At 41.6% G+C, this 27,931-nt stretch overlaps 1 protein-coding gene across 4 annotated transcripts; it reads right to left on the minus strand.

Moving 5' to 3' along the window:
• Positions 1–5,112: 5,112 nt before the first annotated feature.
• Cdk12 (Cyclin-dependent kinase 12) lies at positions 5,113–27,824 on the minus strand. Of its 4 annotated transcripts, none has more exons than XM_034976585.2 (18): positions 27,539–27,824; positions 26,911–27,050; positions 26,238–26,646; positions 24,695–24,849; positions 23,771–23,888; positions 22,942–23,058; positions 21,555–21,678; positions 20,171–20,302; positions 19,814–20,047; positions 18,776–18,943; positions 18,024–18,141; positions 17,692–17,855; positions 15,735–15,854; positions 14,590–14,817; positions 13,490–13,686; positions 12,575–12,779; positions 11,455–11,723; positions 5,113–10,623 (listed from the first exon to the last, which is right to left on the minus strand). In XM_034976585.2, exons 2-18 carry the CDS (start codon positions 27,002–27,004, stop codon positions 10,389–10,391), a joined length of 3,087 nt encoding a protein of 1,028 aa, XP_034832476.1. In that variant the 5' UTR covers positions 27,005–27,050; positions 27,539–27,824; the 3' UTR covers positions 5,113–10,388. The 4 variants fall into 4 exon arrangements, with proteins under 4 accessions (XP_034832476.1, XP_069359305.1, XP_034832473.1 ...); XM_069503204.1 differs by having other exon boundaries at positions 26,238–26,643; positions 27,539–27,823; XM_034976582.2 differs by having other exon boundaries at positions 26,238–27,050; positions 27,539–27,823.
• Positions 27,825–27,931: the final 107 nt, after the last annotated feature.

Here is a 27,931-nt window from a genome sequence, read left to right on the forward strand (position 1 = left end):
AAACTACCTAAACTTTACCTCCACTAAGTAGGTAGGTACCTACTAATCCGACTAAACAAAAATAATTCGAGGCGAACATGTTGCGTCTGTTTTTCATTATTTCAGAACGCCTTGAAATTCAAGATCACTTCTGAAACTACGATTTTTTTTTTTTTTTTTTAATTCTTTATTATCAATAAACATTTTACAAAACATATATAACGTTATATTATAATGTTAAACTTAAATTATTATTACTTACAGGCTAAGTCGCGCCTCTTAAAGTTTATAAAGGAATATTATCTTACACGTTTAATCATAGATAGTTACATTTATATCACAAAACGAATTAATTGAATGCAATATACTTAAATGGTATATTCGCTTACAAAAAAAAAGTTAAACTTCTGAAACTTTCTGAAACTACGAAATTTTACCGTAAATAGATAAATAAGAACAGGCCGCTCCGCTGTTACACTAATCTTCAGGCGATATAACTCCAAGCCTACTGTCAAACATAGTTCTGTAGGGGATATGTTCGTAATTAAACACCCTATGTATATGTATATAAAATATATTCACAATAAACTAGATAAATGCTAAATAACTATAAAACTTACAACTATTTGATCGACCGGGGCTTCGTAGCCCCTTGCGCGCGGCCTCTTCGCGTCAGAGTGTAGAGCTCACTGGCGTCTCGCCCTAACCCGACCACCAACCGAACCGCAGTGGAAAAACCCGAAGTCTGCGCGTCCGCCACATCAGCCCCCTCGGAGACCTTTAGGTCGTAAATTTCGCAGGGAATCTAACGCGCCTACCAGAGCGAGTAACATAAGCAGGCCTAGAGACAGGCGGTTCCGGAGCCGCGAGTGCAAGAGGGTCAGGTTCGGGATCGTGCATGACGTACGCCGGTTTCAAACGATCTATGGAAACTGTCACGACTTTTCCCGCGATGTCGATCTTGAAAGTTTTCTCTGAACGGTCAACAACCTTATACGGGCCAGAATACGGTGGCTGTAACGGTCTGCGAACAGCATCTTGCCTTAAAAATACAGCAGTAGCGGAAGAAAGATCCTTGTGAACGAAGGTTTTCGAACTACCATGACGCACTACAGGTGTCGGTTTCAGGTTTCGCATATGATTGCGAAGACGAGACAGAAAATCGCTGTAGTCTGTGACTTCAGGCGTAGAAGGCAGGAAAAGATCTCCAGGTAATCGTAAACTTTCGCCATATACTAACTCTGCGGAGGTCGATGCAATATCTTCTTTCCAGGCACTGCGTATTCCAAGCAGCACTAGTGGAAGCACGTCATACCAGTTTTCATTATCATGACACATAATGGCAGCTTTAAGTTGGCGGTGAAACCTTTCTACCAAACCATTTGCAGCGGGATGATAAGCAGTAGTGGTTAGGTGGTTAGATCCGGTCAGTTTAGCAAGCTCTTTAAACAAATGACACTCGAATTGCCGTCCTCTGTCCGTTGTTATCTGCCGCGGACACCCAAAACGAGCAACCCATGTGCACACAAAGGCACTGGCTACCCTCTCAGCTGTCATATCTTCAAGCGGTACCACCTCGGGCCAGCGCGAAAAACGGTCCACCGCAGTCAAACAATAGCGGTAGCCATGCGATATAGTGAGCGGCCCAATCAGATCTATATGGACGTGGCTAAAACGTGAAGATGGAGGAGAGAAAGCATGAACTGGAGCTCGTGTATGTCGTGCTACCTTCGATCTTTGGCATGCAATGCAGGCTTTAGTCCAGGCTCTGCAATCTTTACGTAAGCTAGGCCAAATGTACCTTTCTGCCATCAGTCGTATAGTAGGCGCAGCACCAGGATGGCTTAAGCCGTGGACTAATTCATAAGCTCGTTTGCGGAACTCAGGTGTTAGATATAGACGAGGTTTCGGACCAGAAACATCGCAATACACTTTGCATGCGCTAGAATCAGAAACTCTGATTTTCTGCAAATCCAGCGAAGACGAAGAAGTGTGCAAAAGATGTCTCAACTCGGTGTCTGTCTCTTGAGAAGAAGCAAGCTTGTCCAAACTAATGTCATCAGAAATAGCTTCGATCCGAGACAGCGCGTCAGCTACGACGTTGTCGTGTCCGGATATGTGTCGCACGTCGGTCGTAAATTGTGACACGAAATCGAAATGTCGAAACTGACGTGGAGAACACTTTTCCGATGCCTTACGAAAAGCAGCAACAATAGGTTTGTGGTCCGTCCAGATCGTAAACGGCTTCAGCTCAACCATAAAGCGGAAATGCTTGACGGCCTCGTAAATTGCGAGTAGCTCTCGATCAAAAGGGCTATATTTCCGTTGGGCCGAAGTTAACTTTTTAGAGAAGAAAGCAAGGGGTTGACACTTACCTTCAACTTTCTGCTGTAAAACGGCGCCGATCGCGACATCGGACGCATCACACACTAGCATCAGTTCCACAGTCGGATGAGGATGAGCGAGCAGGGTAGCACTCACAAGGCTCTCTTTGCATTTATTGAACGCCTGCTCCAGCTCATCCGTCCAGGTGATGGGAGTATTAGGTTTAGTGTCTGTGCCAGAAAAGAGTCGGTGTAGTGGCGCTTGGATCTCTGCAGCGTTTGGCAAGTATCTTCTATAAAAGTTGATCATGCCAAGAAATCTCCTTAATCCCTTTAGGGTCTTCGGCTGCGTGAAGTTCTGAATACCACTAACCTTCTCTGCCGTAGGACTCGTGCCGCTTGCTGAAACCAGATATCCGAGGAACTCGACTTCTGGTACACCAAAAACGCTCTTAGCAGAATTTACAACAGCGCCATGATCTCGAAGACGTTCCAGAACGAGCTTGACATGATGAACATGCTCTTCATGTCCACTTGACGCGATCAAAATATCGTCGATATACGGAAAAGCAAAATCCAAGTCTCTCAAAATCTCGTCCATGAATCGTTGGAACGACTGTGCTCCATTTCGCAATCCAAAACTCATCCTCGGAAATTCGAATAAACCAAATGGAGTGGTTATAGCGGTCTTAGGTATGTCTGAAGGGTTAACTCATAACTGGAATCAAATGATAAGCTCGCACCAAGTCAATTTTTTTTTTTTTTTTTTTTTAATACTATTATTATGTCTAATACTATCCTCTACATCTTACTCCCGAACGAGAGTCTTAACCTCTATGTCCAGGTCATCTAACTGCTGTTTAAACAACATGTCAGCCCTGGAAATATTGTCGACTAGCCTACTGTCAAGAGTAGTGTATCGTGCAGCTTGGACCACCAGATGGCCAGTTCGTTCCAGGCTCAAAAGATAATCTCGAACGATCCTCTTGATTCCAGTACCTGCTGTTCCCTGCGTGTCACCTTGATAATGGGCTAATGAGCTGTGAAGATAGGTCCCTACGGCGTGAGCAGCATCTGTCAAGAGTACAAAGTGATCCCTCTGAAGAGCTTTGGTGTGTTGTGAACTGTATAACAGTTTGGCGTACGGTCTCTCCCTTTCATCTAAGTCATTTAAGTAATCCCACGCAGTTTGAAGGACCCCAGTAGATGATCCCTGTAACTGTTTTATTGCTAACAGCTCCGGGAATCTCCCAAATATATAATCTTGGATCATCCTAATATGGTTCATCTCAGACCAGGCTAGTAAGTTAAGCATAGCAGCGGACAGGGCTGCCACATGATTCCCTGTCCCGGTTGTGCCGAATAGTAATCTGACCATTGCAGCTCGGAGAGGGACCAACATGCTTAATTTCTGATAGATTCGGGTAGCGGATAAGAAAACCATAAGTGTCAAAATGGCTCAACGAAGCAATGATGTGAGAATAGACCATGTCCGAGCAGCAGCTGGGAGTGCAGCGAAAATAGAAGATCTTCTTCCTGCTCACCTCAAAGCAGAGCTCAAATCCACCAACATAGGGATGATATCCAGAGCATCTCTGCGAGATTCCCGAGAAATAGGGGCAGATAAAAAGATCACGGTCGCTCTTGACAAGATTGAAAAGGAAGAGATTGTTGTTGTACAGAGTGTAGAGCTCACTTGCGTCTCGCCCTAACCCGACCACCAACCGAACCGCAGCGGAAAAACCCGAAGTCTGCGCGTCCGCCACAGTTCATTTGATATTTACTTTTAATCCATCGAAGATTTTCTACAAAAATATTTTAATATCACTCAATGAAGCAGTAATGTAGAACCAACTAATGTCAAATGAGTTCTGGGTCTATCATTCAGTCACACTGAGTTAGCAGATCACGCCGCGCTGGTGTTATTATAATTATGATTCTACTTTGATCACCCAGGTGATATGACCAAGATGAAAAAACCACCTTGGGACCACAACGTCTATCGGTTTTTCGAACTATGTACCCAGCCCATTGCCACTTCAGCTTCGCAACCCGGTGAGCTATATCGGTTACTTTGGTTCTCCTAATTTTTAATTTGATCACGTAGAGAAACTCCAAGCATAGCTCTCTCTGAGCTTTCTTATAAGGCCCTATACTATAGTTGACGAGAACGACCATGATGATTCGACTACCTACTGCTATTTAAATCATAACCTGCATTTACTAAAATTGTAAAGTAGAATCCGTTTGGTTGAAATATCAAATTGTAGAGATCGGCGACTACTGTAGTTTCAACTTCTATGACGCGTAGGACGTAGCAACCATTCGAGGTTACCAGAGAGCTTGTGACGAACGGACAGTTCGCTTATTTATTGGTATACTTTAAGCTTGGCCATAAATAGAACTATACTTGTAGCAAAGGCTCGCTGCCCGCGGGGCAATAAGACTTATTGGCACGCGCTAGCTAGACTTTGCGACGACTATAATGTATACTACAGGCAAGAGAGTGCCTTATTTGTTATTGATTACGATTATATAAGCCAGTTCCTTTGTAGTCACTTTATTGAAAATATACGTATTTTATATAGAAATTGGTATTTTATTTCCTTACCTACCCTAAGCTCTAAAAACTTCTTTTTGATTACCTACTTTGGTATAGGGCGGCGTGCCAGACCCTTTTGAGTTTCAACTTCTCTCCACGTCTCTTGAGGAAACTTGCGCGTCCGTATCTCATACCTACATAATATGCAGTCTCATCTCAATATTTCCTCGGGAATTAGGTATTGCCTAAATAATAAAACAAAGGTCATACTCATAATTCATCGTAGTTTATTTTTTAAAAAAAGTTAGGTACATTTTTACAATAACTGTAATAATAATACATACTATGCAACAATCCAGAGTTCGGCTACACTACCACTACAATGATTCTTCAGTCTCAATAAATAAAATAAAGGCGGAAACATATTTTTAACTCGCGACGTGACCTCCGAAATGGAATGAGTTTCTTTTTAAGATTATAATAAAACGCCAGATAAAGCAGGCAAAATTTCATAAGCCGGCTCTACACACGCACATGTGAACTGTGTCCCTCCACACTCGGAAATCTTCAGTCTTGTTCGTGACTATGGATATAGTGTAGATGCGTTCACGTTCGCACACCGCAAACCCTTTGTCGCGGACCAAAAAACCGACACTGATCGGGGAAAGGGGTGAAGCGCGAAGGCGTGAACAACATCTACACTCGTGATTCGCAGTTGTCGCGGGCTTTCGCGGCCGTTCGCGCCGCGAGTGTAGAGCCTACTTCACATTCGTGTTCAAGAAAGTGAAGATAGATGGCGGTTCAAACATGACAGCTCGTTAAGGTGGTTGTGGGGCAGAATCAAACAACTGATTTGATGAGTATCTTCGAATCGCGTTGCGTTTTAGAAGTATGTTTCCACTTTTAAGGACACGTACTATACAGCCCCAACAAGGTAGGGGTGCCATAGCCACAAGGGATATGGACTAAGACACGTGCCAGTCCTTTGCTATTTTATAAAAGCTGAAAGTTTATCTGCGTATTGTCCCCAACACAGGGAGGAACGATCAGCGACTATAAAGTTTGGATCATGGTGGCTTTGGGAGATAACAGGTAATAAAGATGTAAAAAAATTACTCCTTAATTCAAACAGACAGACAGACAAAAAATTTAAAAGCGTGTGATTTATTTATGGTACAGTTCAAATAACCATGAGTTTAACATGAGGTAGTTATTTCGAAATTACAGACAGACACTTCAATTTTATTTATTAGATATTAGAACTATTTGAAACAATAATTTTTCTTGAATGTCACAAAACTACAAGCGACTATGAAATCGATAAACGCGGTCGATACAGACTAGTGCCGGGCAACCCCCCCTGCACGACTCACCTCAAATCCCGATTGCCATGTCGACCTGTCGCGAACAATATCTGTCGACTGTAATACGCATTTTCCGAGGAATACAAAACAAATTGTTAGAAAAAAAGTACAGTGTTGCCATTCTAAACTCCGGATTATTTTACATCTGGCAACATTGCTTAAATCTATATAATACAAATGAGCTAATTTAATTTATCTTGTGTTCAACGTTGATTTTTTTTATCAATAGATTAAAATATTTATACAACTCATTAGGAAGAAATTCTGGAAACTTTTGTGAAAATTACAAATCGACCGACTGTATCAAACCAGCAAATAATACATTTTTGTAATCTTGATTTCGAAAAATTCAATTTATCACAATTTTTGGAAGTTAAAACATTTTAGTAACATAAATAATCGTCTTTGAGTTTTTGAATACATTTTACCTAAAACTTTATAAAACTTGGTGCATTATTAATTCCTAATAATCCCTAACCATGATGGAATAAGGCAGTTTGCAGTTAAAATTCAGAGACCGTGTACCGCAACTATAGCCCGCAACAGTTTGAGAGTGCACCCCGCACATCCGCATGTCACCCGCGCTTGCCCGCAACGGGTTAGCGCGAGGCCTGTGCGGGACGTTCCCTTCCCGATTGCCATCTCGACCTGACGAGTGCTATAGCTTTATCAGTCTAGTTTCGGTAGGTAAACAATGGGGCCGATTCTCTAGTACAAAATCTCTAAACTAAACTAAATTAACAGGTCTAAATCTAGTGCTTTTCTTTTCCGCAAGCAACATTATGAAAGAGATAGCAATAGATTTAGACGTGATATTTTAGTTTAGTTTAGAGATTGTGTACAAAGGACTTAGCCACATTAAAATCCATTAGCCATTTTAAAATCGAAATCCTAGCGAGTTGATGACATTTTATGTTATAAATACTTAAATATTCTGTCAAAGTAAAAAATGATTTATACATGTATATTGCTTAAAAATAAATGATTTAATATTTACGAAAACACGTACCTACAATTTATATGCAAACCCTTGCGAGTGATTTAAATAAAATCGCTACATAAATAATTATGTACAAATGAAGACTTTATTTATTGCAGCAAAACTAAATTGTTAAAATAAATATAAACAAACTACAGCACTAATTGTGTAAAAAATATTAGTTTTTTAAAATTTAAGTTTTAATTGATTTGTTTGAGGAAATGGGTAGGGGAAAATTGCTAACATTCTTGATTTGATAGGTAGGTAGGTATTTAAAAAAAAAAGTAAAATTGTGACTTAGGTCACTTCTGTATAAAGTTGAGAGGGTTAAGGTATGATTCCGAACCACGCTACACGCAACAGCGCTGCCGCATCAGTGCTGTCACCACGTATACCACATATGTACCATATGTACCACCATAATGTAGCTACATTGCTGCCTAGCTCGGAATGTACTAATGTCATATAAGCTTATAGATATTGTATGGGGACCAGTAGTGCCGCGACAGGACTGTGACAGCTGGTGACAGCACTGTTGCGGCAGCGCTGCTGCGTGCAGCGTGGTTCGGAATCATACCTTTAGGGTAAAATAAACTAAGTTTTGTATATTATAGTTTGTTTATATCTGTCAACCATAATAATCATTAAAATTAAAATAAAATAGGAAACCGCAATTCCATAAGTCTATTTACAATCACAGAACAATCATATTACATTATATTATTATACAGTATATTTTATGTTATTGTGATGTATGTAAATAATTATTGCCTTTAATTTAATAAATAATTGTACTAACTTAGAACAGTGTAACAAACCATAGAGAGTGGGCACAGCCATACAAAAATATTATGAACTATAGATGATGTCAGCGAATTCGTTCGCGTGGATTTTGGTTTTTAAAAATCCCGTGGGAACTCTGATTTTCCGGGATTAAAAGTAGCCTATGTCCTTCCCCGGGATACTGTCTATCTCTGAACCGAATTTCGTCAAAATCGGTTGAACGGATGGACCGTGAAAAGCTAGCAGACAGACAGACGATAGACACACTTGCGCACTTGTAATATTCGTATGGATTTGTTACTTCTTTATGTCATCAATGGCACAAGCATCAAGGTTTGCTAACGGCCGAAATTAACAGTAATCTATCTGTTATCTGTCAATAAGTTGCCTAGCAACGAAAAATTGTATGGTCTTTTAGACAATTACACGAAAACAAAACTGTCGTGAGTGATTTCATTATACACTAGAGCTGAGATCCATAGAGCGCACTTTGACTTTGCTTAGACTTAAGACACTATTAAAACGAGACAGCGCTATACCACTGGCATAAGTCTATCTCGTTTTAACTAAAACTTAAGTCTAAGCAAAGTCAAAGTGCGCTCTATAGATTTCAACCTAGCTGCCCCGGCCAACTTCGTACCGCTGAACAGTCGATTCTTTTTCAGGATTTTTTTAAAAATTTTCTCTCCGTAAGAACCATCCTCGTACTTCAAGGAATATTATAAAAAAAGAATTAGCGAAATCGGTTCAGCTGTTCTCGAGATTTGCGATCAGCAACACATTCAGCGATTCATTTTTATATATAGAAATTATATTATTATATTATTTAGAAGAAACAGAGAAGCCGTTTTTTTTCTAGATTGATAACAATTTTCACAAATACCTTATGGACCTCTTATCGGCTAATAAATTCATTATTTTCAGCCGTCAGACAATATAATAATTTCGAAACCCAAGTTATAACTTGGTTATTGTTTTGGCGCAACTAAACGCGAAGCTAGTAACAACTGTATGGGTTTATACACTGTGATACTGATAATAATTCATTAAAATTGCATGCTCTTGAAATTAAAATAGGCAATAAATAACAATTAACAGAACGCGTCACGAATGTTGAAAACTCAGGTTCCAGTTGCATGACAGGCGGTTAAAGTTACATTACGATTACCGTTAAACTTTGACCACAGGTGATGTATTCACACCTCAGTTTATTGCCCGTAATACTACCAATGCAGATAGTCTGGATAATTTGTAACAATTCAGTAGCTATTCATACCTTCATGATTGAGGTTGAAGGAAAAATTTAGATCCAAAATGCCAACCAGACTTGTTGATTTTATTGAAGTTGGAAGTTTAACGGTAACTTTCGGCACACGGGACCTTCTTACCGCTGACCAACAATGGAATCATGATAACAGTGAAAAACAAAACCGCCTCAACAAAAACTCTGGAAGGTTTAAAGCGCCGTGCAAATCGCGTCGCTTACGCATTTCTCAGAGAAGATTTCTACGATTTATTTATCTATTAAGTCAGCTGAGGAAAACTAAAATGTTTCTACTTTCGTGACGCGAGCTGTAAAGGCGTAAGTAAAACCTCCTTATGTTTGGAAGAAGTTAGCTTTATATTCACTAAAAAATAAAATTATTACACAAGAGACATTCCTCTCGGATAATATAAACATTATTGTTCTTACACCGACAATTATGCTAAATCTTTATTATATTTACATCTCTATATATACAAAAAAGCTTCTATTATACAATTTAGTTAGACATGGTGTAGGCTAATAGGCTCATAGGTAAGTAGCACCATGCTCTCCTTTGGTTTAAACAAATTAATTTTGGTTCGGTCAACAATTTTTATACAAAAAACCAGTTCATTTTAAATTCATTTAACGATACATTTTGATTTTAACATACCATTCGGAAATATATCTATCCACATTTCAGGGAATACACAAAACATGCGTTCCATGTAGAGCAGCTCCCAAACTGTATTATTGCTAAACTGCAGTTTCGGGAACGTAAACTGCTCTAAAAGTCAAGTTTTGATGAAGTTATCAAGTAAAGCATGATCTTCGAAGTTCAATAATAAATAATTCATTACCGCGAGCTGGTGCGTGGTGATTTTCAACAAGAGCTTCAACAATCGACCGCTAGGGGCGCTGTTTTCCCCCATACATATCGTTGACATACGTTAAATCTAATGAACGAGTTTTCAACTCCAGTCGCTGCTTGGTCGCAAGCTGTCATGTCATACGAAACTGTCATATTGACAATTTTGTACACGATGACAGATTGAGACTACTGCCCAAGAAAGTCTGGTCTTTTGCATCTCATTGGTCATACTTCATCATACTAAAGAGTCTTAAGCACCAAATTTCACTGATAATATCCATAGTAATACATCTCCAAATACTATTTCACTTGGCCCACAGTCTCTGGGTTAGTCTCTGCGGGCTTGAAGTCGGATTTGTACGGTTCACTCTTATAACTCGAGTCCGACTGGTTGAAGCCGTCCGACTTGTCGTCCTGGTTGAAACCGTAGGGCTTTGGCTTGGACTGCTGCTCCTGTTCCCTTTGCTGTCGACGTCGCTGCTTGGACCACAGCTCGTGGCAGTCTTGCCACGTCGGCAGTTCGGGAGCTGGCATTCTGAAATTTTTTAATCATTAAAATAATTATAGTCGAGTTGTGCCGAACCCACGTCGCGTGGGATAAGGTAAGGAAGAAGAAAGAAGATACAATAATTATAGTCGAGTTGTGCCGAACGCACGTCGCGTGGGATAAGGTAAGGAAGAAGAAAGAAGATACAATAATTATAGTCGAGTTGTGCCGAACGCACGTCGCGTGGGATAAGGTACGGAAGAAGAAAGAAGATACAATAATTATAGTCGAGTTGTGCCGACCCCACGTAGCGTGGTATAAGGTAAGGAAGAAGAAGAAGAAGAAGATACAATAATTATAGTCGAGTCAATAAAGACGTAAAACAGGCAATCTTCGGGAAGTCCTCAGAAACAGCTCCGATTTTGATTTTTTAAATATGATTTAAAATCAGAAACCTTTTAGAACCGGCACAATTATTGTTAAAATAGTATGTATGATCTATTCAGGATGTCGGGTAAAACGTTACGATCCCGTTGTGAGGTTGTAGAGGACGTCAAATGCTATCAAATGACACCTATAGTACGCGACAGGTCCAGATAGCAATCGGGGTATGAGGCGGCCGCCGTCATTCGCGCGAGGGCAGTGCGGGTATGCGGGGCGTCTCCACCCCGATTGCCGTCTCAACCTGTCGCGTACTATAAATACCTAGCAGTAGATAGCAATTGACCCTACACACAACCTTACACACAGCACTTGATGTAGTATACCAGTTGAGCACCACAGTGAAAACATGCTGACCTTGAGCGATGCACGATGGGATGTAGTGACCGGATTAACCACAAACTGAGCACTGATATGTAAATGAAAGATAAGACTCACTGTTCTGGAACAACGTTCTTCAACCACGCGCTCTTCAAGGCCTCCTCAGCAGTGATCCTTTTATCAGGATCGAGTTCCAGCATGCGGTCGAGCAGCGTCAGAGCGGTGGGCGGCATGAAGGCGAACTGTTCTCGCACGCAACGCTTGTGGAAGCGCTTGGGGCGCAGCGTGTGCCAGAGCGGCAGTTTGACCACGTTGGGCCAAACGCCGGGCGCGGGCGTGCCACAAACTCGCGAGATCATTTCAAGTTGCATCATCTCTATGTTCGCCTGAAACATTGGTGATAAATTATAAAATAAATGTATGCATAGTACGCAATAGGTTGAAATGGCAATCGGGGAGTGAACGCACCGCAAACCCGCACAACCCCCCCGCTAAAGCAGTGCGGGCGAGCGCGATTGTGCTGGGTCCTCCCCCCCTCCGCTTCATACCCGTTTGCCATCTCAACCTGTCGAGGACTATTTATAGTTTGAAAAATCTTGGTTTTTTTTAAAGAATATTAGCCAAGTTAATTGCTGACTAATATCCCCCTTTCCCCTCCAATTAAGCGTAAAGCTTGTGCTAGGAGTAGGTACGGCATTAGTGCAATGGGTGGGATTTGAACCGGCGACCTTTCGGTTTTCTGTCCGCTCCTTTAACCGTTGAGCTATTGAGGCTCAGATTTGCTTTATTCCTTCAAGAACTAGGGCAAAAACAGTCGAAGGAAAGTGTCTACATATGTGCATAATATGGTAGTGCTGTTCTTTTGTAGAGCGCGCGATACATTAGTTAGCTAATGAACCAATACGATCGGAACAGACACTCCCACCATCGGCCTTTACTTATAAATAAATCACCCACTGCACACGTTTAATATCAGAGTTATTTTTATTTGACTGTATGTGTAACCGCTAGACGATGGGTTCTCAAGGTGTTGAAATAGCGACCTAGCACCGGAAGACGCAGCGTTCGAAGACCCCCCCACTAGGTGGACGGACGACAGACGAGTCGCAGGGAGCCGCTGGATTCAGGCGGCGCAAGAGCGTGGCGTGTGGAAGTCCCTACAAGAGATCTATGTCTAGCAGTGGACGTCTATCGGTTGATGATTATGATGTATGTGTAAGATAAAATGACATGTTACCTGGAAAAGCGGGTGTTTAAGGAACAGCTCCCCTAATATGCAGCCCATAGACCACACATCGACAGCAGGTCCATACCTCTCTTCCCCTAGCAACAACTCAGGCGGTCGGTACCACAAGGTGATCACTTTATTCGTGTAAGGCCGCGCCCGGTCTTCAGAGGACCATAGCCTCGCCAGACCAAAGTCACCCAGTTTCACCTCCCCTCTGAAATTAATTTAAATTCATACTAATCAGTCTGCCTGTAACTGAATCAATCTTGGTGTATTTTTTTTTGGCACAGAGTAATTTAATAGGTTTAACCCAGAAAAATCTGAAGCCCTGTGGGAACAGAATTTTTTTTGCAATCGATTTCGCAGATGATGTCGCGGACATCAGCTCCACTAAATATATAAAAGAAAAGGTGACTGACTGACTGACTGATCTATCGACGCACAGCTCAAACTACTAGACGGATCGGGCTGATAATTGGCATGCAGATAGCTATCATGACGTAGAAAAAATTTGGTTTAAATCTCCTAATGGTCGTGTAAAAAATACGTATTTTGGGGAAACTTCGCGATTTTTTTGTATCAAGCCAAATTGTGCCATATAAAGTTAGTATAGAGTAGTCTCTGTTTTTGTATGGGATTAGGTAGAGAGAGCGCTATATTAACTTCATTCCGTGGACGGAGTATAGTTTCCAGACTGTGTACAGTACGCAGCAGAAAGTAATATACATCGACCTTTAGAAGTAAACAGCAGATTTGTAGAGCGTTGTCTCAGTCGTTGAGACCGACAAAACGTCACATAGGTATGTGTGGCAGAGACAACGCTCTACAAAGCCGAAGTCTCATTCTAAAGGTCGATGTACAACCTGATGATGTTTTCTGCCGCGTACTGTACAACAGATATAGCCACGATATACACACACTCACTTATTATTCATCAGTATATTACTGCACTTGATGTCTCGATGCAAGAAATTCTTTTTGTGGCAGTAGGCGAGGCCGTCCAGCAACTGCCTCATTATTGAGGCATTGTGTGACTCGGTGAAGTCCACCATCTTAGATTCTAACAGGCCCATCAAATCATGGTCCATATATTCAAAGACTAGGTAGAATGATCCTTTGTCCTGCAAAACAAACATAATTAAGTCCCAGTTCACACAGCATTAGCACTGCAAGTTTTGTTTTTGCAGAATAAATCATACAGAATCATCGATATGAATGACAAGTAGACAAACTTAATAATTTTAATCCTATTCTTATTGTATTCAAATTGTATCTTTAATATTTATCATTTTATTGTACCTAAAATTGTATTCGCAATACCCTGACAGGGTCTCATGTACTACTTATATTTAGCTTTAAGCACCCACCATCAATTAATGTAAATGTACATGAAAGAAAATAAATAATAATCTAATCTAATCAAGATATGGTCCAGCGAACAAAATTTTTCACGGTTTTGGAACCAAATAAATCAGCGCCACCTCTTAGATACTAATGAACAACCTGTTTGAAATCCAGACGTCACTGAGGTTGCATTGGTGCTAAAGCACCATTGAGTCGGTTTTTGTTGTTTGTTCGTATTATAATAATATAATCAGTACCCTTATTATAAATGCGAAAGTGTGTTTGTTGGTTTATTGGTTTGTCCTTCAATCACGTTGCAGCGGTGCATCGGATCGACGTGATTTTTTGCGTGGGTATAGTTAAAGGCCTGGAGAGTGACATAGACTACCTTTTGTCCCGGGAAATCAAAGAGTTCCCACGGGATTTTTTAAAAACCTAAATCCACGCGTACGGAGTCGCGGGGATCAGCTAGTTTATAATAATATAATCTCCTCATTTCTGATTCGATCACGTAGAGAAACTCCAAGTATAGCTCTCTCCATCGTCCGCTGAGTGACTCTGAGCTTTCTTATGAGGCCCATAGTAAGCGACCATGTCTGGTATCCCCAGGGATGACATATATGTGTATTGTGTACCACGTAATGTAATACATACATCTGTAATGTGTGTAACAAACGAACCTTTCTAAAGTCTAAAGCATCCTGTTTGTCCGTGACAATTTCTCTCAGATTCACGATATTCTTATGGTTGAGCTGCCGCAAGATCTTGATTTCTCTCACAGCTGTAATAGGGAAGCCTTCCTTCTCGTTTTCTAATCTTACTTTCTTTAACGCCACGAGTTGTCCCGTGTTCTTGTCTCGCGCTTTGTACACTTGGCCGTACGTTCCTTCGCCGATTTGCGTAATAACCTAAAACAAACAAAACTTTAATTTAGGACAACACTTTAGGCACACAGATGTACAGTACGTGGCAGAAAGTAATGTACATCAGCCTTTAGAATGACATTTCGGCTTGGTGTAGCGTTGTCTCTGTCACTCATATCTATATGACATTTTGTCGGCCTCAACGCGACCACCCTCTACATATCTGCTATCTCCTAAAGGTCGATGTACATTACTTTCCGCCGTTTTTTTTTTCGGAAAATTAAAGACTTCCCACGGGATATTAGAAATCTAAATATACGCGGACAAAGTCGCGGACATCAGCTTGTCAGCTAGAAAGAGATAATGGACAACAACTGGAGGATAGCAACCGCGCCCACCGGACAAGTTTAAGAAAAATAGTACCTAGTTATTTGTGTTTCAAGGGAGACTAAGTAATATTTTGTTCCTCGAGGGCTTTATTTTGAACTAGCTGATGCCCGCGACTTCGTCCGCGTGGATATAGGTTTTTTAAAATCCTGTGGGATCTCTTTAATTTTCCGGGATAAAAAGTATGTCCTTCCCCGGGATGCAAGCTATCTCTGTACCAAATTTCGTCAAAATCGGTTGAACGGTTGAGCCGTGAAAAGCTAGCAGACAGACAGACAGACAAACTTTCGCATTTATAACATTAAGTATGGATTTAGAGGGAAGCGAAGGATTCTAGAATAGAATCCTGAGCGTAGCGAGCAATTCAATATACGCCGCCCAAGAACAAAATATTTTGGCACACACTATATTTCATCACTACCTATGAGAAAAACAAATACATACTAAAGCACGAATGCGGACCAATAAGAATAGAGAAAGCTCATCTCCCCTGCTATACTCCAATTTTCGTCTTTCGAATATGTATTGGTATGTGGTACTAAGGGCTAGGCCTTATTTAATTAATCACCAGTTACCTGGAAGCCATCGACACATTTCTCGCCCCAGTCCTTGGCGTGGTGCGTGGGCGTCGCAACGGGTACCACCTTGGAGCCGCGCCGCTTCAATATCCGCGGCCTTTTCAGCTTCGAACCCGCCTGTAAGATAAATGATGGCAAACATTTTTTTGTGTTACATACAAGTCTATAAGTTCTTAAGCATGGGTTGCCTGGAAGAGATCACTATAGTGATAAGGTCTCTCTTTTTAGGGTTCCGTACCTCAAAAGGAAAAACGGAACCCTTATAGGATCACTTTGTTGTCTGTCTGTCTGTCTGTCAAGAAACCTACGGGGTACTTCCCGTTGACCTAGAATCATGAAATTTGGCAGGTAGGTAGGTCTTGTAGCTGACATTTGGCGAAAATATGAAAACCGTGAATTTAGGGTTAGATCACACAAAAAAAATTAAATTGTGGTCATGAACTAATAATTAGTATTTTCAACTTTCGAAGTGAGATAACTATATCAAGTAGGGCATCATATGAGAGGTCTTCACCTGTACATTCTAAAACAGATTTTTATTTATTTTTATGCATCATAGTTTTAGAATTATCATGCAAAATGTCGAAAAAATACGACTGTAGTACGGAACCCTCATTGCACGAGCCTGACTCGCACTTGGCCGGTTTTTTCTTAGGTAATCTATACTTATAATAAAACTGTAATCATAATAAAACTAACAAGTCCAATTCTGACCATTGAAGATATTTTGAATATTTTTTTGGAGGGTACTCATTGGAAATTCTAATAGATCAAAGGTTGCAATTAGTAACAGTGTGACTTGATGGGAAAAAAATTAATGAGTTCCCACTTCCCAACTAGTCACACTGTGACAAGTTTGGGTGATGATGATAGACATGATGAGGGTGGGGGTGGTGCAGGGTGGGGTGTGGTGCCCCCATAGAGCAGAAACAAAGAGGAGTTGGCCTAAGCAACTGTGCACTGTGATTTTCAACTAGGTCCTGACGTCATCACTGTGGGCGGGGCCTTAGTTAGTATGCTGTCTGCGTTCGTCAGGTTCACATATATTGAGACTCGTATTATCGGTGTGTTTTCGCGTTTTTAAGAACAAAAGGATGAAGTGTTGTGTTTTATCGTGTCAAAGTTATTCAGACAGACGTTCTGATGCTATGAATGGTATCACATTTCATTTGTAAGTAATTTTATACGTAATTATTAAAATAGTTCTAGATTATTGACATCTAGTGTGAGATAGCTGAACTATGTAGTGACATCAATATATCGATGTTAGGTCGCTAAGCGAGTAGTTTTGCTACTAACCCGCAGATGGAAAATTGAGAAGTGGGCGGCGTTCCACAACCCCTCACCCCGCAAAATGTCACTCGATATTTCATAGGGAAATCTTAATACAACATCTCCTCTTTGTTTCTGCTCTATGGGTGCCCCGCACTTTGTATAATACACTTTGTTCCGTACTTTTGATGCATTTATAATCTTAGCACAAACCAGCGTCTTTTCCAAATTAGTAGACTTATTTTTATTACAATCGGTCGGGGTTTACCAATGTGGCTGCTTACTAAAACGGCAACACTACAGCTGGCAGTCGAAGTTGACATATTCCGCGAACGCTCCGCGAGAACGCGTGACACGCACAAAACGAGCCCTCTAACGGCTATCATTAAAAAAACCGAAATTATAGACGCGAAATTCAGCAATCTTCGACCAGAGTGCCTAACATGCGCCCCGCGAGAAAATTTTGTCTACGCATTATCTCGTGTTTCTTCATACAAATAAGACGAGTAAATGCGTAGACAAAATTTTCTCGTGGTGCGCATGTTAGCCTAACAGATCAGCAACCCTGGACCTTACCAGCGCATCTTGGGGCCCCCCATCATCGGAGCGCGTTCCCGGATCCGGTAAGTGACTGCATTGCAAACACTGATCGTCAATTAGCTTTTCTTCTAAACACACTTACCGTGGCGTCCCTTGTTTTCCGATTGCTGAAAACATGTGAATACTGAGGCGCGTGCGAGTGCGGGATGATGGGCGTCGGCACAGTAGACACTGCGGGTCGCGGCGCGGGCGGCGGCGTCGACCCGTCCAGTTCGTCGCCGCTTAGCTCTTCAGAACCCGGTATTACTGTGGTATGAAAAAAAAGGTAAAATTAATATTGGTGGTAATTCTGTCTGTCTAAAATAAGAAAGGGCGTGGATTGTACGTATCTTGGAAGACCCATTTAATAATCACTGAGAAATAATTTATTTTTGAGATAGGCAAATACGAAAATTTTCAGCAAAACAATCTCACCAGGTGGCATAGGCAAATTCATGATTCCTGTTCGCTTTGGCTTTTCCGGTTTCTTTACAGGACTAGGTGACGGCGTGCTGAGTGGGCTGTCATTCGCGAGTGTTTTCAAGTCTTCAACCTGAAAATACAATATTATTAGTACAGGCTAGCTTTAGCTGGTGCTTATTTCGCTCAACGGTTGAGCCTTGCCGTTCAGCGAGGTAATAGCGCCAGTGTTTTGGGCACAATGCCCATAAATGACCATTTGGACGGCGTATATTTTTTGTAAAAATGTAACATGTACTTTTAAATATTATGTTTTAGTCATTTTTAGTACAGGTAAATACAAAAAGTGTCTGTCTGTCTGCTAGCATATCACAGTCTATTCTTTTAACCGATTTTGTCAAAATTTGGTACAGGATAACTTGCATCTCAGGAAAAGACATAGGATACTTTTTATCCTGGAAAATTAAAGTTCCAACAGGAAACCTACAAAAGCGCACCTAAAGAAGTTTTGCTTTAGAAATATTTTAACACTGCGTGTGTGTAGGAGTAGATGTGTAACTGTGTGTGGGTGTGAGTTAATGGGGGTGTGATTGTGTGAGTGGATGTGTGGGAGCGCGAGTGGGTGGGTGTGTGAGTGGGTGAAATGGGGTTGTATGTGATGGGGGAGTGTGTGATGGAGAAATGCGTGTGTGATGGGTGTTTGTGTGTGGGTGAGTTTGAGTGGGAGTGTGTGGGTGGGCGTGTGTAATTTTCAAAATAACAAGTACCTGTGTGTTAGGCGGCATGGGTAGTTTGGTCAGACTGCGCGGCTTGGGCGGCGCCGGCTGCTGGCTGGCCCCGAACACGGCGTCCACCACGCTGCCCCCCACTTTGGGGAGGGGGGGCAACGTCGGCGACGGCGCCGCTGGCGGTGGGGTCGACGGTTTTGGGGGAGGCTATAAAGGGGGGGATTCTGTTTTAGATAACTGACACACGCAAGCACAGCGAGCACAAAATGTTATGGTGATTGTACAAACAACATTTTTTTCAAAACTAAGTGAAATTTAGATACAATACAGATGTTCAATAAATGAAATGAATAAGGCCGAGCGAAAGCGCTTGCTTGAAAAAAAAATGGAGTGTAAGAGAATGGAGTGCACCTGTAGGTCCGTTCCGCGGACGGTTCCGGCGCTGAACTGGATTCGCCGGACAATTCAGAAGGCTTTGACTCCACGTTCTCGCCGTTTGTCTGACTGATGAATGACTCTGAGCTGTTGCATGCACTTTAGTCACCTCTTGGCAGTTAGCGTGGTCTCATTAGGTGGTAGCGGCGGTGCCAGAGCCGGAGGTGGTCCAACCGGTTCCGGCGCCGGGTTGGATCGTCGGAGAAGACATTGACTGATGTGTGAAGTGACTGTTTGTATTGGTTTACCTCTGAGCTATTGCTGTCAGTCACTTTAATGACTACTCCGATGGCATTGGGTCTGGTCTCAGGTGGGTCTTGGAGGCGGCGGCACCGGATCGGAAAGTAATTTACCGGATCCGAAAGTAGGTCACTGGATCCGAAAATAGTTCACCAGATCCGGAAGTAGTTTACTGGATCCGGGAGTAGTTCACCAGATCCGGAAGTAGTTCCCCAGATCCGGAAGTAGTTTACTGGATCCGGGAGTAGTTCACCAGATCCGGAAGTAGTTCACCAGATCCGGAAGTAGTTCACCAGATCCGGAAGTAGTTCCCCAGATCCGGAAGTAGTACTTCGTATCCGAAAGAACTCCACCGGATCCAGAGGTTCTGGCACCGAGTTGTCTCGCAGTCGGGGGGCTTACCTCTGGGCTGTTGATGTCATTCATTTCGGTGACCTCTCCGTTGGCAGTGGACGTGGTCTCATCAGGCGGAGGGTCTTGTGGCGGCGGCGGAGGCGGCGGCAGTGCCGGTTGCGCAGGTACCTCAACCGGATCCGGCACCGGGTTAGACTCGCTATCTGACTGGGGCGGGAACGGCATAGGAATGTCTACTACGTCAGGCTTTGAGTCAATGTTTTCTCCGTTTTCTTTGGACATCTGTAAAATTGACAAAAATAAATCTGATGTTTTGTTTTTGCCTACTTACTATACAAGGGTATTTCGTTTTCATTTGACCAATTTCAAACTTATATCAAAGTATATAAAGCTGAGATCACTTACTTGCGTCAAACTGTCAACAGTGGCATTTGACAGCTCGTCGATGGTGAATGTGTCAGGATTGAACGACATGGAGGCAGTGCTAGACGCCGCGCCTTGCGACTCCTCCTTTTGTTCCAGGATCTCTTGTAGTTTCTAATATATACAGAGAAAAACACATCACTACCCATATTATAAATACGACAGTGTTTGCTTGTTGGGTTATAGGTTTTTTATTGTGGGTTTGTCCTTCAATCATGTCTCAACGGAGCAAGGGGATTTTTTGTATGGATAAAATACCCAAAGACTGACATGGGCTCCTTTTTGTTCCGGAAAATCAAAGAGTTCCCACGGGATTTTACAATAAAAAAGGATAAGAAAGAAAAAGATGAGAAAGAAATAAGACTCCTGCGCAGGTACGGTCGGCCTCAGTATTCGAGTAGCAATTCCGATTGCACAGAAAAACAGGCGCACTTATAACCTTTTTTCTACAACCACGCCACACAGATATGCGCGCCGTGCAGTGCAAATGAATTTGATCATTATTTATTATAATAATTTATTTATTAAATCGGACAACAATTGATCCATTATGTGTTAGTAACAATAAATACTTAATAACTATGTTAATACTTAAACACTAAGGAGTTAGTAACAAAATACTTAATCACTATGATAGTACTTAATAACTAAAATTTAGTCCTCTGCACGAGTTTCCCCATCAGAGGACTATCCATTTTGTCCGCTATCATGCGCAGGATCCCGTTGCTGCTTCCTCGGACTCTGGACAATAGTGATGCTGTTTTCTTGCGCCAGATGGCATCGAAAGAAAGAAAGAAAGAAAAAACGTTTATTATTTAAGGCTGTACCACACATTACCAGCTAGACCTGGTTAGGCCATCGAAGCCATCTGTCCGCGCCTCAGCAAACATAGCTGTTGCACTACAGAACCGAGGTTGCCGCAACAAAATCCTGAACGCATTATTATATTGGACTCATGGATCATTAGGTGCTTAACGAGTTTTGGCCTTTGACTGTACATCGGCGTAACTTATATCCTACTAATATTATAAATGTGAAAGTGTGGATGTTTGTTACTCAATCACGCAAAAACGGCTGAACAGATTTGGATGAAATTTGGAATGGAGATAGATTATACCCTGGATTAACACAGGCTACTTTTTATCCCGGAAAATCAAAGAGTTCCCGAGGGATTTTGAAAAATGAAAATCCACGCGGGCATCACTAGTACTAAATAATTAAATAATTTAAAAAAATATTTTTTTCCAATTAAACTTTTACAAGTATTTTTGAATCGTCAGATGCATCTACCACTGGTTCGGAATGCCTTTCCTACCAAGAAGAACGAGCAAGAAAGACTGCGTGGTAGTACTATACGCTGCATTACCTTGGCACGTTTATGTTTGTCTTTGACAAGTTCGGCGAACAGGCTCGTATCGCTGATCTTCTCCTTGAAGTCGATCTTGCGTTGTAGAGCCGTCGTTGGCGGACTTGGTGATTCGTGTTTACTCCTGAAAAACGTTTTTGTAGTTATAGATTTGTAGAGAAGAGTTTAGTCTGCCAAGGCGGACGTGTCTAAACCATCTATCTACTAGATCAAACTAGGCTATCTCCGCTTAGTAGTTCCCTGTTAGTATCTTCAAAGTATTATTACCTACAAAAGAAAAGTGTATGGGCACCTTCTAGGCTGGCAAGTAAATAATAAATAAATAAAATAAAAAACTTTTTTATTTGAATAAACTTTTACAAGTACTTTCGAATAGTCGGATGCATCTACCACTGGTTCGGAATGCCTTTCCTACCGAGAAGAACCAGCAAGAAACTCGGCGGTTGCTCTTTTCAAATATTTGATATAGGTACAAGATTATGCCATGTATACAATAGTATTTGCAGTCTTGTGCGTTGCTGTAACGAGCTGCAGGTCAAATCCACGCTCTTTTATCATGTAGATAATCTTCAATTGTGTAATATGCTTTTTTCAGGAGCATTTTTTTAATAGATTTTTAAAGTTGTGCAAAGGTAAGTCCAAAATAGTTTGCGGGATTTTATTATAAAAGGTAATGTCCCATACCCACAAATGACTTTTGGACTTTCCTGAGGCGGAAGGCAGGAGCTGCAAGCTTATTTCAAGCTCCACCTTAGGCTGCATTATCTCGTACATTTAGTGATTGCTGTCAAGCGCAAGCCTGTATAGCTAAAAAACTTCCCATTGACCTAAAATCATGAAATTTGGCAAGAAGTATAAAGAGAAATTCGAAAACCATGTAGCATCACATTAAAATTTGCGATTCCAAACTTATATTTGCATTTGGGAATAATTTAAGCAAACATCTTTTAAAATACGGAACCCTCGGTGCGCGAGTCCAACCCACCCTTGTCCGGTTTCTTTAACTTATATAGGTAGGGTTGCCATACGTCCCGTATATACGGGACTGTCACCGTATTTAAACATCCCATCCCGTATTAATACATGATCCGGTTTTGCCCCGTATTTCGAAGTGAGTGGCGCGGGCGCGTCTCCGGCGGAAAGTAAAAGTAAAATAAACTTCAAAATATGACTGCAAAAAAAATAAAAATTCAAATTTTAAAAAATTTGATTCAATAATTTTTATTTTTTTATTTTATACTTTTGATACGGTTTGACAGGTTATGTATGTTATATGGTGTAGTTGAAATCCGCATGTCGGGTTTTGGGCATCGGAGGAGAAAACACCCCGTATTGGTACCGTGAAGTTATGGCAATACTATCTATAGGCTATTTCAGTTGTTCATACCTGTGCCTGTCTCTGGAAGCGTCGGCGTGTCTCTGTCGATGTCGCGGCGGGGATGAAGAGCGTCGCCTGCTTCTTGACCTCGTGCGACGACGTTTGAGAGAGCTGCGACTAGGCGATCTGAAACAGACACTACTGTAAGGAAACCCTATGAAACTAATAATGAAATCTAATGAAACACTATACAACTCATAATGAAATACGTTGAAACACAATGAAACTAATAAGTAATAATAAAACCCTACGAAACTGATGATGAAATCCAATGAAACCCTATGAAACTAATATTGAAATCCAATGAAACCCTATGAAACTAATAATAAAACACTATGATACTAATAATAGAACCCTTTGAAACGAATAACGAACAATGTAACGGAATTTAGTCCCAACTATAATAGACTAGTCTAATAGATTATTATAATTTGTAATATCTATTATATCTATACAAGGTGTGTTGTATAGCGTTGGATTTCGATGTTCAATCTATCTGTAATCTGTCAATAAGCTACTTAGCACCGTAATTATTTATCAAAAAATAACATACAATTTTTAGCTCACCGACATTATATGATACAGTAGAAACTCGATTATTCGGCCATCAGTTATACGGATTCGCGATTATCCGGACTACCAACCGAAAATTGTTCGGCCAAGTGCGAGTCAGACTCGCGCACCGAGGGTTTCGTACTCGGGTATTTTTTCCGCCATTTTGTAAGATAAATCAAAAACTATTATGCATAAAAATCTGTTTTAGAATGTACAAGCAAAGCCCTTTCATATGATATCCCACTTGGTATAGTTATCTCGACTTAGAAACTGGATGTTATACCTGAGGTGCGGGCGATCTCGATGCCTCTCCCGGTCGCGACTTTTACGTCGGCGCGGGCTGCGTCGCCGATGTCGCCGCGGACTGTAATCGCGCGACCGACTTTCGTGCACTGGGGAATCTGGTCAAATAACAAAGAAGTTTTAGTAAGACTTTTGTAATGGGAAAATTTTGGGCTTTCATTACCAAACTCGTATAAATTGTTTCAAAATAAATATTTTACTTTTAACTTAAAGGTTCGTACGCACCTGAGCGGCGCGGCGCGGCGCTTCAGCGAGCTGCACGTCGCGGCACAGAGCGTCAAAATATCATTTCTATCATTTTGTATGGCGCATATCGCACTAGAGCGGCGCTGCACAGCGCTTCACCGCGCGTTGCCGCGCGGCACGGCTGGAGAGAATATTTTGAAGCGCAGCGAAGCGACGCGCAGTGCAGTGACGCTAGTGCGACATACCCAGCGGCGCGGCACGGCGCTTCGCGCTCGTACGCGAACGGGTATAAAAGTGACGCGCAAGTGACGCGAGGTGCCGCGTACTGAAGTTGTAGTGCGGTAGGCACCGTCGAGCGGCCTGAGGTGACGCGTTCTGCAGTCGGACTGAAGCGCCGCGCCGCGCCGCTCAGGTGCGTACGAACCTTAAGTCTACTTCTTGGCGCGTTGCTTTATAGAGCTCATCTGAGATAACCAATAACGTCAGCGGATATGCGATGCACCATATCAGTACTCGCGCCTGCTGTTGTGCTGATGTGCTCATAGTCGCATTGTCTACTCCTTGGCGCGTTGCTTTATGGAGCTCACCTGAGATAACAATGACGTCAACGGATATGCGATGCACTCGTATCAGTACTCGCGGCGGTTGTTGTGCTGATGTGCTTATAGTCTCGTTGTTTACGTGTCTACTCCATGGCGCGTTGTCCTACGAAGCTTACCTGAGATAACCATGATGTCAGTGGACATGCGATGTGGCTCATGCCAGTAGTCACGTCGGCTGTGCTCATAGTCATCGTTATCAGAGTCGATGGTGACAGTTTCATGGTAGGGCGGCGCCAGCGGCGTATGGGGTGTCGTCGACTTTTGCCTCCGCCTAGATAACATGAGTCAATTAATTGATTGAAAAAGAAAATCTGACAAGACTGTAGCTTGTTTCATCTTTGCTTTTAGAAGAGATAGATGAATAAAGAACAAAAACTCAAGCTATTTTTTGTTAGATCCTACTTTTGAAGCAGACTTTTGTTGATCTGAACTGATTTAGATGTAACGTTTTGTAATTATGGATTAGAAAGAAATTGAAAATTATCCTTCCTATAGAAGTTAATAAGAAAAATACTAAATAATAATAATATTGCTTAGTCATTATTATTATTTATTTATTTATTTTACATCTAATTGGAACGGCAGTGCCACTTACACTAACTAGATGATTAATGATAAATACAAACACAAAAAGACACAAAATACCTAAATATATATCATATTCCAGTTTCTTTTCAAGCCTCTAGCTCATTGGGGACTTAGTTAAAATCAATTGGACAATATTTGTGCCAGACAAACAAACAGACTGACAAGAAAGAAAGTTAATGAAAAAGTGTTAATAATAATAGGTGGTGATGATGATGTTGATGATGATGATGATGATAATGATGATGATGATGAATGGGTGCCAAGTTGAAGAGGGAACCTTTAGGATGTTACATGATATCAGGCATGCATGTTACAAGTAGGAATCACTTACCTCATCAAATCAATACTGAGAGCATGGAAACAAAATGACAGTTTGAACAGGCTGTTAAAATTTATCACACTATATGGAATATGACGTCATTTTTTATAGAACATAATATGGCTCAAGGCACATTGAGCAAGCAAAGCATCTGACTAGACCATTTACAGCCGTACTCAGAGTCGCTTAATCGTTACTTAAGTTTAGTTAAAACGAGACCGAGCTATATCTCTCACATAAATCTGTCTCGTTTTAACTCAATCTTAAGTAACGATTAGCGACTCTGAGTACGGCTGTAAGACTGAGATCTATAATAAATCCATACCTACTAATATTATAAATGCGAAAGTCTGTTTGTCTGCTAGCCTTTCACGGCCCATCCGTTCAACCAATTTTGACGATATTTGATACAGCGATAGCTTGCATCCTGGGGAAGGACATAGGCTAGTTTTTATCCCGAAAATCAAAGAGATCCCATGGGATTTTTAAAAACCTAAATCCACGCGGACGAAGTCGCGGTCATCACCTAGTAATCTATAAAGCACACCATGACTTTGCTCAGACTTTACTTAGGCTGAGATCTATAGAGCATACTTTGATTTTGCTCATAAGACAGATTTGTCTCTACGTAAATTCTTGTTTTAAGCCTGTCTTAAGTCTGAGCAAAATCAAAACGACGATCTCAGCCTTGAAGAAAAAATACATTAACATTATACAGATGACCAATGACCATAATATAAAAAGTTTCTTACCTAACGATTGGTGATCTTTCTCTATGTGGTGAGAAGGGTAGTATGGGGTTTTGTAGAGATGGCTCCCTATGCATTGGCCTGTGCAGGGGTGACAGGTCGTGCCTCATCAACGGAGGAGTTGTGGGAGATATGGGAGAGCAGGAACCGTTTCTAAGCGGAGACGAAGCCTTCTCCCATTCACTGATAGGCACATGAGTGTACCGCTGAGGTGTAACTGGCCGCATCGGTGTACCAGCTGGGACATTATCGTCTGGGGAAACACTTTCCAAGCTGGCAGACCGAGACCTATGCTTGGACTTCTTTTTTTTCTTCTTCTTTTCTTTCTTACGCTTTTCCTTCTTCTTCTTATAGTGGAGATCCTCAAACTCGGGCACAGGATCTTCATATTCCGCGCGCCTCTTCCGTGCTGCTGAAGAAGAATCACGGGTGAGTGCGTATTCCTCCGCAGCCCGACGGCTCGTAGTAGTTACGGATATCTTGTTGTCAAGAAACGTTCGTATGGAATGCGACTTTCTGGTTCTATCCAGATCATCTGCAATGTGCCTGCCTATGGAGCTCGCTTCGCTCTCGATCTCTCCTGCCTCCGGGGCGGAAAGATCCTCCGAACTCACGTCGGAATACTCCACCAGGGGCTTAACCGAGTTAATAGTAGCATATGACTGTTCGTGGGTACCGCTGTGGCTCCTGTACTTCTTGTGGGCGCGCTTCTTGTGCTTTTCCTTGTGGTGTTTGCTGTGCCGTTTGTCAGCGCGCTCATACCGCTCCATCGTGCCAGGGCGGCTGCCGCCCAACTCGCTCTTCACATTACATCAACTGGAAAGGTATTATTAAAAACAAAATTAAAACTTGCACCACTTTTGATGCATACGTCCTGTTAGGTAGGTATAGTTCGCGACAGGTCGAGATGGCGATCAGGTATGAGGTGGGGGGGACGCTGCGCCCACCCGCACATCTCCCTCGCTATCCCGCACCGGGTTAGCGCGGGGGCTGTGCGGGTGTGCGGGGCGGTTGCCATCTCGACCTGTCGTGTACTATAGATACCTAAAGGTCATTAGAGTTCACGGACCGATGATGGTGCGAAATAATTTCAATAAGTACTTATTTAATTCGATTCTACATTTAATATTCATCTATTGTTTATTGGCAAATATTTTGAATATTTATAAAAAGGTTCAGATAAGTTATTCTAAAAATATCCACATCAAACCAAGAATTTCGCATAAAATTAAATGGACGATAAAACACACTCGCAATAAGCCATGCATGCTACGATGTAAACAAAATAAGTAAAAAGAACTTACCTCAATGAAAAACGGACGTGGGTCCGTCGAAGGCACGGTTCTTATTTTTGCAAATTGCTTATTTGGGTTAGATAGTATTTTCTATATTTCGATACTTTAGACGGGCTTTTGCCTCAAATATATAGTTATTCTAGTTATTTATTGCTTTAGCAGCTTTATTTTGCTAATCATGATCATAAATTGCGCATACTTCATGTAATTGAATCGGATTCTTTTTAGTGCAAATTCAAGACGTCGATTTCTAGTCGTCGGCCATTTGCTTTTTAATTTCATTTTAATTTCATCATTTTTGTATAGGGTTGCACTTGCACAACGCACATGTGTCAAACAAAGCAATATCCGATAACATCGACTTATGAAAATATCGCTATTGAATCATTTGAAAATGATTGA

This window comes from Maniola hyperantus, chromosome 15 (assembly GCF_902806685.2).
Source record: "Maniola hyperantus chromosome 15, iAphHyp1.2, whole genome shotgun sequence".
Lineage (NCBI taxonomy): Eukaryota > Metazoa > Arthropoda > Insecta > Lepidoptera > Nymphalidae > Maniola > Maniola hyperantus.

Bases quoted from the DNA above. Each gene is read 5' to 3' on its own strand.
- Cdk12 (XM_034976582.2), bottom strand. From the start codon at position 27,004: ATGGAGCGGTATGAGCGCGCTGACAAACGGCACAGCAAACACCACAAG. The intron at 23,059-23,770 runs GTATAACATCCA...TGTCTGTTTCAG, and splicing joins CGAGATCGCCCGCACCTCAG to ATCGCCTAGTCGCAGCTCTC. The intron at 18,944-19,813 runs GTAAGCCCCCCG...CCCCCTTTATAG, and splicing joins ATGACATCAACAGCCCAGAG to CCTCCCCCAAAACCGTCGAC.